The 13,987-nt window shown below is 47.7% G+C and overlaps 1 protein-coding gene and 1 long non-coding RNA gene across 5 annotated transcripts in view; one reads left to right on the top strand and one right to left on the bottom strand.

The window, feature by feature from the left end:
• The window catches only part of AK9 (adenylate kinase 9), an 824,487-nt gene that overhangs the window by 353,910 nt on the left and 456,590 nt on the right, over positions 1-13,987 (bottom strand). For all 4 annotated transcript variants that reach the window (XM_069234515.1, XM_069234516.1, XM_069234517.1 and 1 more), the window contains one exon: positions 10,865-11,084. In XM_069234515.1, coding sequence (XP_069090616.1) covers positions 10,865-11,084 — 220 coding nt within the window. The remainder of the gene's footprint in view (positions 1-10,864; positions 11,085-13,987) is intronic.
• Positions 1-13,987, top strand: part of LOC138295903 (uncharacterized) — a 419,369-nt gene that overhangs the window by 191,726 nt on the left and 213,656 nt on the right. Inside the window, exon 6 of the long non-coding RNA XR_011203710.1 lies at positions 10,944-11,087. This is a non-coding gene — a long non-coding RNA (uncharacterized lncRNA). The remainder of the gene's footprint in view (positions 1-10,943; positions 11,088-13,987) is intronic.

Below are 13,987 nucleotides of genomic sequence, written 5' to 3'. Positions count from 1 at the left end.
CTGCCTGTGAAAGGGGACAAAGACTGGACATTGTTGTGCATTCCTGCTTGAGAAAAATCTCCAATGGCTTGAGTTGAGCTTGCCTCCTGTTGTTGAGGTCTCAGGGCCATCAAAGACTTCCCCTGCCAGCACCTAGACTCTCTGGTGAGACTCCTGCCCTGCCAAGTGGTGCCCATACAGTCCCTGGGCCCTTGAAAGGTGAAGCTGACGGAAAAGGACAGATATCAAAGCACAGACCGCAGTGCAGAAAACTTTCGACGCACCATCTGCAACGCGGCTGATAAACAACGCACCACTGGCTTCGTGGCTGAAATACACGCTCCACCTGCATCGAGGCTGGAAGATCAAAAAACAACGTGCAATACCTGCTTGCAGCTGCTGTTAAAGACGCAAACCCCATGCACCATGATTTTTTTTACACTGTGCGACCGGATTTAGAACGCACCATCGCTGGGTGTGAAAAATCAACGCAAAGCCTGCCCAGACCAGAGGTCCCCGTCCCGAAATCGATGCATTGCTGTCTTGCGAGGGAGAAAACGAAGCATTGCCACCCCGACTGGAGAAGAAATGACATGGCCTCACTTGCAAGTAAGGAATCGATGCATCGCAGACTTTTCCAACGCACGCTTGCCCATGAGGCTTTATTTTTTACGCAAACCAGGTACTTTGTGTAACAACAGAATTCACACTGTTTTCTATGGATTAAGACTCTTAGGGCCTGATTCTAACTTTGGAGGACGGTGTTAAACCGTCCCAAAAGTGGCGGATATACCACCTACCGTATTACGAGTCCATTATATCCTATGGAACTCGTAATACGGTAGGTGGTATATCCGCCACTTTTGGGACGGTTTAACACCGTCCTCCAAAGTTAGAATCAGGCCCTTATTCTTTTGAAAATTAATGTAATTGACTTGTGTATGTTGGATTTGTGTCATTTTGTTCTTGTTTAAATATTACCTATTTTTCTAACCTGGTATGGTGTCCATTTTGTAGTGTTTTCACTGTATTACTGTGTGTGTTGGTACAAATACTTTACACATTGCTTATGAGATAAGCCTTACTGCTTGTGCCTGTAGGAAAGTAGCCTCTTTCTAGCATGGTTACCCCCACTTTTGGCCTGTTTGTGAGTGTGTCAGTGTGTTTTGCCTGTTTCACTGGGATCCTGCTAGCTAGGACTCCAGTGCTCATAGTTTGTGGCCTAATTAATGTGTTGTCAGTAGTGTTTGGCTGTCTCACCTAGGCTCTGCTAACCAGAACCTCAGTGCTTATGCTCTCTCTGCTTTTAAATTTGTCACTGTAGGCTAGTGACTTCATTTACCAATTTCAATTGGCACACCGGACCCCCCCCTTATAAGTCACTACTATATGGTACCTAGGTACCCAGGGCATTGGGGTTCCAGGAGATCCATATGGGCTGCAGCATTTCGTTTGCCGCCCATAGGGAGCTCAGACAAACCCTTACACAGGCCTGCCATTGCAGTCTGCGTGAAATAGTGCACACACTATTTCACAGCCATTTTCACTGCACTTAAGTAACTTATAAGACACCTGTATATCTAACCTTCATTTGCTGAAGGTTAGGTGCAAAGTTACTAAGTGTGAGGGCACCCTTGCACTAGCAAAGGTGCCCCACATAGTTCAGGGCCATTTCCCAGGACTTTGTGAGTGCGGGTGCCATTACATGCATGCACTACATATAGGTCAATACCTATATGTAGCTTCACAATGTTAACTCTGAATATGGCCATGTAACCTGTCTAAGATCATGAAATTGTCCCTCCATTCCAAATCTGGTATTGGGGAGCCAATTCCATGCATCCTGGGGGCTCCACTATGGACCCCCGGTACTGCCAAATCAGCTCTCTGAGGCTTGCACTGCAGCTACAGCTGCTGCCACCTCACAGACAGGATTCTTCCCTCCTGGGGTCTGGCCAGCCCAGTCCCAGGAGGGCAGAAAAAAGCATTTCCTCTGAGAGCAGGACTTTACACCCTCTCCCTTTGGAAACAGATGTTACAGGCTGGGGAGGGGTAGCCTCCTCCAGCCTCTGGAAATGCTTTGAAGGGCGCAAATGGTGCCCTCCTTGCATAAACCAGTCTACACAGGTTAAGGGACCCCTTCTCCCCTGTTCTGGTGGGAAACTGGATAAAGAAAAGGGGAGTGGCCACTCCCCTGTCCATCACCACCCCAGGGTTGGTGCCCAGAGCTCCTCCAGTGTGCCGCAGACTTCAGCCATCTTGCTTTGCAAGGTGTGGGGGCACTCTGGAGGGCTCGGAGTGGCCAGTGCCAGCAGGGGACGTCAGAGACCCCATACCTGGTTAGGTAGCCAATCCCTCTCTCAGGGCTATTTAGGGTCTCTCCTGTGGGTTCTCTTCAGATTCTGCTTGCAAGTTTCCTTCAGGAATCCTCTGCAACAACTTCAGATTTTTCTGACCTTGGATCAACCACAGCCTGCTCGAAGAAACGCTGTTACTGCAACAAAGTGTCCACAAGAGACACTTTTCTTCAGCAACGTCAGCTCCAAGGCAGCAACTGCAACAGTTTCCACGGTGTGCATGCTCTGGGGACTCCCTGTCTTCATCCTGCACCAGAAGGACTGAAGAAATCTCCTGTGGAGTGACAGAGTCACTCCCCTGCTCCAAGAAGGCACCTTCCAAGGAGACTACCAGTACCCTGGGACTCCTCTCACGGCGACGAGCATGCTCCAAGGATTCATAGTGTGGACATCCTCAACATAGATTGTCCTCAGGTCCTGCTGATGCAATTTGGAGGAGGTAAGACCTTGCCTTCCCTGAGAACGACGGTACCCCTGTGAATTGTGTCTTCTTCACCTTCTGAGGCCTCTGTGGACTCTTTGCAAAATTCCTTCGTGCACAGCCTGGCCCAGGTCCCCAGCACTCCACCCTGCGACAATCAACTCGCTGAGTTGTTCTCCGGCGGAGTGGGACCTTCTTTTGTTGTGCTGTATCAACCGCATTTTGCACCTCCTTTGAACCTGGGCCCTGCGGCTTCTGGGGGTGCTGGCTGGCATCCTGAGGGCTCTCTGAAGTGCTGAGAGCCCCCTCTTCCTCCTCACAGAGTTGAGGCCACTAGGTCCCTCCTGGGTCCATCTAGCACCATTTTGATGAAAAACGAACTTTTGTCGTAGCCAAGGCTTGTTGGTGCCTTCCAACACGAAATCTCATCTGCAACTATCTGCACGCCATGGGACATCTTCCTAGGGTGCATTTCTGCAGTCTTCAACTAACCGTGGACTCTTCTTTTGCACCCTCTTCTGGGCTGGCAGGGGCTCCTGTCCTTCCTGGAACTTCTTTCCACTTCTGGACTTGGTCCTCCTCCTTTGCAGGTCTTCAGGTCCAAAAATCCAGCACCTGTTCTTTGCAGACTTGGTTGGCTGCTGCAAAATCCAAAAAACGATGTGTAGTGTGTCCTAAGGAAACTTGCAGTACTTTACTCCTGCTTTCTGGGCTCTGGGGTGGGGTAATTTACTGTATTTTTACTCTCCAAGCGATTCTGCACACACTACACTTGTCTAGGGGGGATTCATGATTCACATTCCACTTTTTTAGTATATGGTTTGTTTTGCCCCTAGACCTATTTTCTCCCATTGCATTCTATATGATTTCCTACTGTTTGCGTTGTTCTATGATTATTTACTTGTATAATTTTGGTGTCTAGCGTATATATTGTGTATAATACTTACCTCCAGAAGGAGTATTTAGTGCTGTGTCACCCACAAAAATATATTTATTTTTGGTGACACTGAGTATCGTCTTTACTTGTATATAAGTACTGTGTAACTATAAGTGGTGTTGCGTGAGCTTTGCATGTCTCCTAGTCCAGCCTAAGCTGCTCTGCTATAGCTTCCTCTATCAGCCTAAGCTGCTAGAACACTACTACATTCACTAAAAAGGGATAACTGGACCTGGTGTAAGTACCCAAGGTACCCACTACAAACCAGGCCAGCCTCCTACAGTGCCAAGCTACCCAAGGGGGTGAGCAGGGGTTATCCAAGTGTGTTCCTCCTTTACCCTGAGTAGAGTGATGGTCCTTGCTTGGACAGAGGGCAACCTGACTGCTAACCAAAGTCCCCATTTCTAACAGCCTTCTTTCCCAATTCTTGTGTAGAGGTCAGATCAGAGTCCACCAGGTACTGTTGCAGCTGATCAGATACAGTTATTCAAAATGTGCTCTCTCAGAATTAGATTATAGAAGCCCTGGTAGTCACTAACTTTGCTCCCATGCAACCAGTCTTCCAGAGCCTTCACAGAGTAGTCCACAAAATCAATCCAGTCTTAGGTGGCCTCTTTCCTGGTCTCTCTGAACTTGATCCTATAGTGTTCAGTAGTCAGACCAAGCCCATTTAACAGTGCAGATTTCAAGACTGTGTAATTGTCTGCATCCTCTTCACTGACAGTGAGGAGTCTATCCCTCCCCTTGTCAGAGACGGAGAGCCACAATATAGCTGCCCACTGCCTCTGAGGGACCCTCTGTGCCTAACAGGCCCTCTCCAGAGCAGTAAACCACTTATAGATGTCATCACCCACCTTGTAAGGTGGGACTATCTTGTTCAGGTTCCTAGACTCAAAAGAGTCCTCCCTAACCCTGGTGTCCCTGAAACTAGAACTGCTACCACCATGGGGCACTAACCCCAATCCCCGGCTTTCTCTCTCTCCACTGCCAAGGCCTCCCTATCTATGGCCAGGAGTTGCTGCTGCAGCCTCAGCTAGGCATCCTCCAGTCTCAGTTGCCTGAGCTTCCCTGTCCTGGGAATATACACCTGAAGTTGAGCAGTGGGTCCCCTCAGAGACTGAGCAGATCTGAAAATGGGCAGAGGAGGCTCTGTTCCTATTTTTTTTAAAAACACTCAATCAGACCTCTGGGGACAAAGGTGGACCTACATGTGTGTCCCCCCTCTTTTTCCCACTACCAATAGTGCTCCTAGCAGGACTGTGAGTGTTCCTATGACTCCTCTGATCCACCCTAGGTACTTCCTTATCCACCCCAGGGTATAATTCTACTCTCTCTAGCACCGGGGGATCGAGGTCTACTTCTTCCCCCTCCTCCTGGCTACCAGCATGGTCCTAGGCATCCTAGAGCAGCAGGCTGAGAAGCAGACTTTTATTGGGATTTCAACCAGTCTTCCATTTCCTATCAGCACACATCTCCCTTAACTCCTGGAAAGTTAAACACTCATACTGAGAGCTCAGGGCCTAGGATGTGAGCTCTACTGAAGACATGATGTCTAGCTAGAGTGATGTAGGAGTCCCTAACTACTTTAACTCTAGGCTCCCAAAGAGATTTGGAGCAAGGCTATGCTAGACCCTAGCTTACCCAAACCTAGGAGAATAGATTCTTAACACTAAGGGGGTCATTCTGACCCTGGGGGTAAAAACCGCCAGGGCCAACGACCGCGGGAGCACCGCCAACAGGCTGGCGGTGCTCCCTTGGGCATTCTGACCGCGGCGGTACATGCGCGGTCAGAAACGGAAAACCGGCGGTGTACCGCCGGTTTTCCGCTGCCCTGGGGAATCCTCCATGGCGGCGCAGCTTGCTGCGCCGCCATGGGGATTCCGACCCCCTGACCGCCATCCTGTTCCTGGCGGTTTTGGCCGCCAGGAACAGGATGGCGGTAAGGGGTGTCGTGGGGCCCCCCTAACAGGGCCCCACCAAGATTTTCAGTGTCTGCCATGCGGACACTGAAAATCGCGACGGGTGCAACTGCACCCGTCGCACCCTTCCCACTCCGCCGGCTCCATTCGGAGCCGGCTTCCTCGTGGGAATGGGTTTCCCGCTGGGTGGGCGGGCGGCCTTCTGGCGGTCGCCCGCCCACCCAGCGGGAAACTCAGAATAACCGCGGCGGTCTTTTGACCGCGCAGCGGTATTCTGGCGGCTCCAGCCAGGCCGCCGGCTTCTGCCGCAGGCCAGGGTCAGAATGACCCCCTAAGTGTATAGTGTACCTAACAGTTAGAAATTGTCTTTTCTGTGGAAACTACTCAGTGACAGAGTGGTAAGACAATTGCAAGTGCTTATCCCATCGCTGCACCACCAATGTAGGAAGCTGGTCTGGTGTGTGGTGAGCACCTATGGTGTTATCACCCTATAAAAGGTCCAGGTATCCCCTATTAGTGAGGTGTAGTCAGTGTCTAAGAAGCCAGTCTCTACAGGTAGCTGCAGAATAGCAGGCATGCAAAGCTCCTACAATACCACTGTGGTCACATGGCTCTTACAAACATGAAAGAACCACACAGTGTTACAAAAATAAAGGTACTTTATTTTAAGTGACACAAATTCTAAAATACTATATAGGCAATACTCTACTAGCAGGTGAGTAAACTAACTATTATAAACACCTTGATTGTCAGGAATAAGCAAGTAATAGAAAACAGTGCAGTAACAGTAGACAATAATGACCCTACTGGGAGCCCAAAGCAAATACTAAAAAAAATGGAATGCGAATGATGGACCTCCACTCAGGTAAGTGGTATCTGTAGAGGGGAGCTAGAGGAACTAAGAACACCAAGAGATGAGTACCAGAGTGCCCCCAGTGACCAGGAAAGAAGAGGTAAGTACCTGTTTTTTCCCTAACCCACAGAGAAACTTTGTAAAATGATTGTGCAAGACCCAAGCAAGACTGGAAGAAAGAGAAGATGATCCAGACAGAGAAGGGCCTGCAAATGAAGAGGACCAAGTCCAGTTCCAGTTGGAGTGTCCGGTTGGGGCAGTAGCCACTACCCACCCTTCTGGAGATGTAGGACCAGGTCGATGGTGAAGACCAGGAGTCGGTAATGCAGCACAGGAGCAGAGGAAGAGTTCCATAAGTGATGCAGCCATGTCCCAGGTCAGAAGAAGAGTTGCAGTCCATCAGTGGTGTGGAAAAACAACTAACAAGCCTTGGCAAATGTAAGAATTGCAGAAAGGAAGTTGCAGAGCTGTTGGGGACCAGGAAAGTCCAAGGGGACTCAACCCAAGGAGGGGAGTTCCATTTGACCCCCAGCAGTCAGGAGAGCAAGAAGTCATGGATGCAGCCCCCACAGGCAACTCACAGGCAGCAGGCACAGGAGACGCAGTGAGGCCCACTTAGCACACCTAGAAAGGAGTCCCACATCGCTGTAGCAGCAGGCAGGAGACCACCCGTTGCAGGGAAGAGTGCTGGAGGCAGGACTACACAGAGCCTGAAGATCCCTTCAAAGAAGATCCAACAAGCCTTGGTAGCTGCAAGAGTCATGGTACACAGGGGTACCATCCTGCAAGGAGAGGCAAAGACTCTCCACTTCCAAAGTTGGACAGCTGGAAGAGGGGACCAAGGGGACCACTCAAGACCACAACCTGTGTTGCAGGATCCACGCAGAGTCACAGGACAGAGGATCCACGTAGCCAGTGCTCATTGCAGTTGGTGCCTGCGGATGCAGGGAAGTGCCTCCTTCACTCCAAGGAAGATTCCTTCTTGCTTCGTGTGCAGGCTGAAGACTCCTCCAGAAGAAACTCCAGCAAAGGACTTCAGAACCGCCCCCGGTCCGCAAGTTCTACCCACTCTGCACCAGACGCCAATGGCCCCTATCCAGGTGGCCCACCAGTCCAGGGCAGGTGCCCAGGCAATTCTGACTTTGTCCACCCTGGGTTGGACCCTCCTGGCCAACACGACGATGCCTGCAGCCTAAATCCGGAGGACCTCTCTGACCACAAGAGAACCAGGCGGGATTCTAGACACCTAGAGGTACCCCTGCACCCGCAACCCCCTGGCCTTGGAAATCCGACCACCGGTTCAGCAACGTTCAGGAGGTGGCCCTCCTTTTTGTACAGCCTGTGGTTTTCTGGAACCAACCCCCTGGACCCAGCCGCAGCATCTCTGTGACCCCTGGAGTCCCCCCCCCCCATTGAAAAGCATTGGGAGCCCGCTGCTGTGTTTGCACCCTGCACCTGGCCGCCCCTATGCCACTGAAGGTGCATGTTTAGTGCTGACCTGTGGCCACCCCAGTGTTCACCTAAAACCACATATGATTGAAATGTATCAACTTGAACCTGGATTTGCAGGACACCGGTTGGGTAAAAGCACAAGCACGCTCCCATTCTTTCTTTCTCAGTCATATTATTCTCCACTTCTGTCCAACAGGCCCGTCTAGCAGGAAAACTCCGCTTCAAATGGTCCCCCTTCAGTTCTCCATAGAACAATGACACCGAGCGCCATGCACATCCAACCGATAACAGCTGCAGTGTTTCTGACCTACTGAGGGCCATAGGAAACCATGTTCAGATCTCCTGAGCTGTACCAGCAAGTTTAGCATACTGGAGGAACTGACCAGGCCCCACCATGAACTCCATACATGCATTCTCAAAAGTAATGCATCTCTCATTTAGATACAAATCTCCCAGCTTTTCACAACCCCCTACTCTCCACGAGGCCACTGACATTGCTTCACTAATGCACTTGAACAGCACCAATGACCAAATGCTCATCTCTAGCAAATGGACGTCATTTTAACACCCTAGTAAAAATGCACCAGGTATGAGAAGTGTCCCGGTATCCTGGCTCCCTCATTAGCACTTCCAATAAAGGTGTGATCCCACAAGTGCCTCTCAGTAGCCTTTTTTCCCCAAATATCCTCTACTGTGATCCATTCCTCTACATACTGTAGGTTAGACACATAAAAATACATCTCTAGATCAGGCAAACCCATGCCCCCTTGTTCAAGATCTAGCTTAAGTTCGACAAAGCAACTTTACTCCTTTTCTCCACCTATACCAGGGAGACCAACAGACTATCTAGCACTTTAATATACTACCTGCAATCATGTTCAATGAGTTCTGCACAATGTACCGACATCTGGGAAGGAAAGCCATTTTCGCAACTGCTATCCTACCTGCCACTGAAAGCAGAAAGGTATTCCAAAATTCAACAGATTTCCTTGCCCCCTCAAGCACCTTCCGCTGGCTATGTCAATGTTGGCCCTCCGCCCCTTGTACCACCATAACTCCCAAGTACCAAGAGGTCTCTGTCTCTTATGTGAGCCCCAACTAAGGCAACTCTCGTCTAGGCACTGGGCACTGTTCCCCCAACAGAAATAGCAGTGTCTTGAGTCTATTACTATTTAGCCCAGCCACACCCCCAAACTCTTCCAATCTGTTCAACAACAATGGCACAGAGTGTCTGCGCCTCCACAGGTAGAACCATACATTATCAGCATTTAAAGACATTAAATCCGCAGGCACCACAAAGTCAACGACTGGTTTGTGGATCCTGTTGTCCCACAGACTCTTCAAGGCTGTCAACACAGTTCATGGTTCTGTAGCTCTCCAGAGGTCTGACTTGTCTTTGCAACTGAGAAGTCTGTGGTCTCTCGCTGGAGATGCATAACTGGAACCCTTGTGCACTGCATCTGTTTGTCTTTGCCAAGGCTTGTTGTCTCCTCAGTCCAAAGACCTCTTAGCTCCAAGAAGCCCCAGCCTCCAGCTCCAAGAATGGTGTCCTCAGTACAACTCCTGCGACTTGGGCATCCCTCTTTGCTGTGCTGCTAAGGCCTCCCTGTGCCTGCTGCCAAAGCATTCTGCTGGGGGCTCCATTGCTTCTTGCTGGCTCTACTCCTTGCTGAGGGCTGGCCATGACCTACCTGCAAAGGTTGGATAACCTAGACCTTGCTGGTCCCCACAAATACTGCAAACTCCATGCAACGCTTCCATGCATTTCCCAAAGCTTGTTGGTGGTTCCGCTGACCAGTGACCCCTCTGCAATCCAACGACCATCGTGGGACAGCTCATTGGTGGCTCCAGGGGTCTTCCTGCATAGCCTGGACTCCAGAGCTGCACTTCTTCGACCACTGTCCAACAGGAAAGCATCTCCACGAATTGTGGGCATTGCCCTTCTGCACGGCATGGGTACCTTACTCTGTCCCCTCTTTCCCTAGGTCTGCTTCTTCAGGAATCCATTCCTGTGTTCCACCGACCTGGTCCATGGGTCATAACAGCAGCTGGACAACCAAGGTCTCCATTAACTGCAACAGGATGTTGACAAGTTCACCCCTATGCACCTGGGCTCCCTGGTGTTGGTACTCCATTGTTCTGGGTATCCATAGGTGGAGGCATTATCCAACCTCCCCTGTCCCAATGGGCATCCTTTGGGTCCAATGAAGGGTCCTAAATCCATGAAACTCCAACCGTGACTTCCCCACATTATCCTGTGGACACCTAACCGGGGGTTATACCTCTGCACACAGGTACTTGGGGAATCCTATTTACTTACCTTGGGTGTTCCTGAGCTTCCCCAATCCTAAGGGCCCTTGGGTGGTAGTTTAGGTTGGTTGTTATTCTCGCCTTCCATTTACTAAGTATATAGTCTGACCCCTACTCCCGCCCCCCCCCCCAACCATGGGTCACATGTTATTAGATGCCTGTACATACCTCTAAGTATATTTGTGTATGATCATATCTCCGGTTAGGAGATATACCAAAGTTAGTTCTAGTGTGTGTGTTACAATAAGTATAGAATAATTTTCTAATACTGGTGTGGTTCCTTCCTGTGTGTACATCATTGACTGACCGGTGTGGTATTTGCAACTGCTTTACACCCTCCTGGATAAGCCTTAGCTGCTCTCCACAGCTACCCCTCAGAGCTCTGGTTATCTATAACCTCCTACACTATCATTAAGGGTTGACTGGACTCAGTACAGCGTGCTTTACCTACAGGTGTACGCCATCTACTGAGCCAGCCTCCTACAGGTTGCACTGCAATAATATTCATATTAAGCTCCACTTTTGAACTCTTAACCATAGAAACATACCAGACACTAATTTCCCCCAAAATATCTGTTTGATAAAGGCAGCATGCAAAGATTCTTACTATAGTAATGCAATTAATAATTGAGGTACCCTAATTTTTTTCTTCATGTCTTTCAACTTCTGTTTATATTCCTCTTTTTTTATGTGTCTTTCCCTCCACTTTGCCAAGCGGGCAGGCAGAAGACGATCTGAAACATCATTTTCTTCAACTTGCAGCAGGACAGCAATGTCTGGGAAAAGGCCATGCTCGCCTGTGAATTGAGCCTCTTCCAGTGTCCTTGGGAAGTCATCCAACACGAATCCTGTACATCTAGTAAGAAATTGATATAGTTAGGTTCCACCTTGATTTCACTTATGTAAAAAAACCTTTGGCATATGAGTTCTTACATGATGTCTTCAGCTGGGCAGACATACCCAGGCATATAACATTGCCTTAATATTTCCATTATTCATACCTGCCCACAGGAAAGGACAACCCAACAATATTATCCAAATTGCATAGGTTTAATTAGCAATATCCATGATCTGCATTGAAGTAGATCAGAAAAGGACCATATTTCCGTGTCCTAACTATCATAATATTAATTAGGAGTAGATAATTAAGGATAAAGTAGATGATACAACTGGAGACTCACCACTTTACAGTTAAAAATAAAAACCTGTGATGCTAGATCTAAAATTACAGTTCAAGAAAGTAAGCAGGTCCTACTGATTTTGTTTATAATATTGAGGTCGAAGTCGCACCATAAAAAACACAATTACATAAGTGGCTTTGTGAGTGATCCAATATTTTGTACCCTGAAAACCACTGCTCAGTCATTTTAGTCCGTAGTGATTTTTATATTTTCTTACATTCGCATATAGGTGTTAAATCTATGCTGTTTCCTTGTATTTATGTAAAAGCAGCCACCTGATTGTGTCTACGACGGCCTTCGACGAGTCTATGTGATCATGAATGAGTATTGCATCAATCTCACTCTTCTTCTCACACTGTAGTTGCATCCTATTGCTGGAAAGCTTTCCCTCGTGTCACAAAGGGCACAGTGGCCATATGGAGCAGCGGGAAAACTATAGCAGGCTAGATGGTAGATGACTGCTTTCGGGCAGGAGGGGATATATATATATATATATTTACATAATAATAATTACTTTGAAGTATGCCGTTAAGTGTTCCTAAACCCAAATGAACACTATCAGTATGTAAACATGAAGAATGGTACCTACATTATCTTTTGTGTATGGATATTTCCTGTAGTTTTTCAACAATTTACAACTCACAAATAAGTACAATAAAGTACCTTGATTAATTTGTATATTGTTATTCTCAAGAGCTATGATTAATTCTGCACTTCCTCCACTGGCACTCTGAACTGTGTTTTGCCCGCCTTGATAAAGTGTCCCAAGAGGGAAGAAACATTTAGTGAAACGCAGTGGAAATAACTGATGTTCATTAAAAAGACAGCCAAAAAAACAGACACATGCCATGTACACCTTAATGCATGCTGAAAGTTAATCATTTTCTGTTAAAATTGTGTGGTGCCTTTATCACTTAATCACCTTTAAAAAATAAGTTCCTCTTACTAAATAAAGCCCCTTAAGCTAAAGCGCCTTTGCCGGTCTGCCTTCTCAACAACCTGAGCTGAGTATAATTGATTCCTGTCAACCTCACCCTTCATCTAACAGTCCTGTAATAGGGTGATTGTCCATTACGAATCAGGTTCTTATCTAATGGGGATGCCAGAACCACTCAGAGGCCCACAAAAACAATTTCTAGGTTATATGCGCATGCTGTAATTTATCTGGTGGTAAACACTTAGGCTACCTGTATAAATACTTCCCTGTTGACGAGTACTTTTCTCTGCATAGCCTATTTTGCATAAGTAGTCAGTCAGTCTATGTATTGGGTCTTCAGTCGCCTACCTATATGGGGCTGTCCTCATTCGCCAATATGTCTTCTGCGGCATGCTCTATTGTTTCCTCCATGCATTCTGCTGGCACACAGTTGGTCTATACTCAGTGCTGTTCACATGCATTCCACACATGGCAGGTTTCAAAGCTTTCCGGGTCTTCAACTTTCATTATTTTAAAATAGTTTCAGGCCTTCTGGCGTGTCTCGAAGAACCAGTTTGTCTTTTTTCAGCCCATTCATGTTTGCAGGATAGAAAATCATGTTTTCAACTGGAGGTCCCCCAAAGGGCCACTTTGTATTTTATTCAATAGCCAACTGATACCTCAACATCTCTGGTGATCTGATCCTTTTTAATACAGTGAAACATTTTTTTTTCCAAGCCAGAGTGTCTGGGCGCAAATCAGGGAAGAGAAAATATTACCCAAGTACATTACCGCATTTCCTTGCACCACAACTGACAATACCCTCCCCCTTCGGTCTCAGTAGAACTTAAAACCATCATAACTATCCCTCCGTGCCAGTCTTCATCTTTAGTTCAAAACAAGGAACCTGTTTGAGGGCAGACTCTCTCTCTTGTACTTCACATTTATGTCCTCTTCCAACTGCATCCCTTGCAGGTTTTTCAGCATCATTACCTTACCAGTTTCAAACGATTCCTCAGTAAGCAAGGAGAGGACCACCAGCGCTCTGAGTTGGGTTCTCACTTGCAGGTTTGTAGCCTTGTACCTCGCGTGCAACTTAAAAATACTGCCAATGATACAGTTCTTGAACTGCTTAACGCTGTTCATCACAGCTTCCATTTTAGTGGTCTTCCAGTTAAGGTCTGCATTTAGTGTAATAATTGAATGGAGCAAAGACTATTCAACTTTGGTTAAGTCAGAGTGTTATTGGAGACCCCTGTTCCTCTTATGTTTCTGTTGCGAAATAGTTCAAGGTTTAAAGAACTTTTCTTTGACTTTCATTTTTCCTGTAATGACAGAGCTGCACAACCAGTTTGGGGAGTGAGGCACCTTGCTCACACTCAGGCAGCGAGATAAGGGTGACTCACAGCCATTAGTTTAGTTTAGTTTATTGATGTTCAATTACTTAAAATCATAACATCTCCACATAAAAACAGATATGAGACAGTAATTTATTTCCTGCATTCCCAGTGGATCGCCTCCAGCGACTGCTTTTCCTGCATTCCCAGTGGATCGCCTCCAGGGACTGCATAGTGAGAAAAGGTATTCAAAATCCAACAGAGTGAGCAGGGCACTGTGATGCTGGTGAGGGACCTCTGATTGTGGCGCTACAGCTGCCACTAA

Source organism: Pleurodeles waltl, chromosome 5, assembly GCF_031143425.1.
Source record: "Pleurodeles waltl isolate 20211129_DDA chromosome 5, aPleWal1.hap1.20221129, whole genome shotgun sequence".
Classification (NCBI taxonomy): Eukaryota; Metazoa; Chordata; class Amphibia; order Caudata; family Salamandridae; genus Pleurodeles; species Pleurodeles waltl.
The sequence above is the reverse complement of the archived record's forward strand: the minus strand, read 5'-3'. Positions and strand labels throughout refer to the sequence as shown.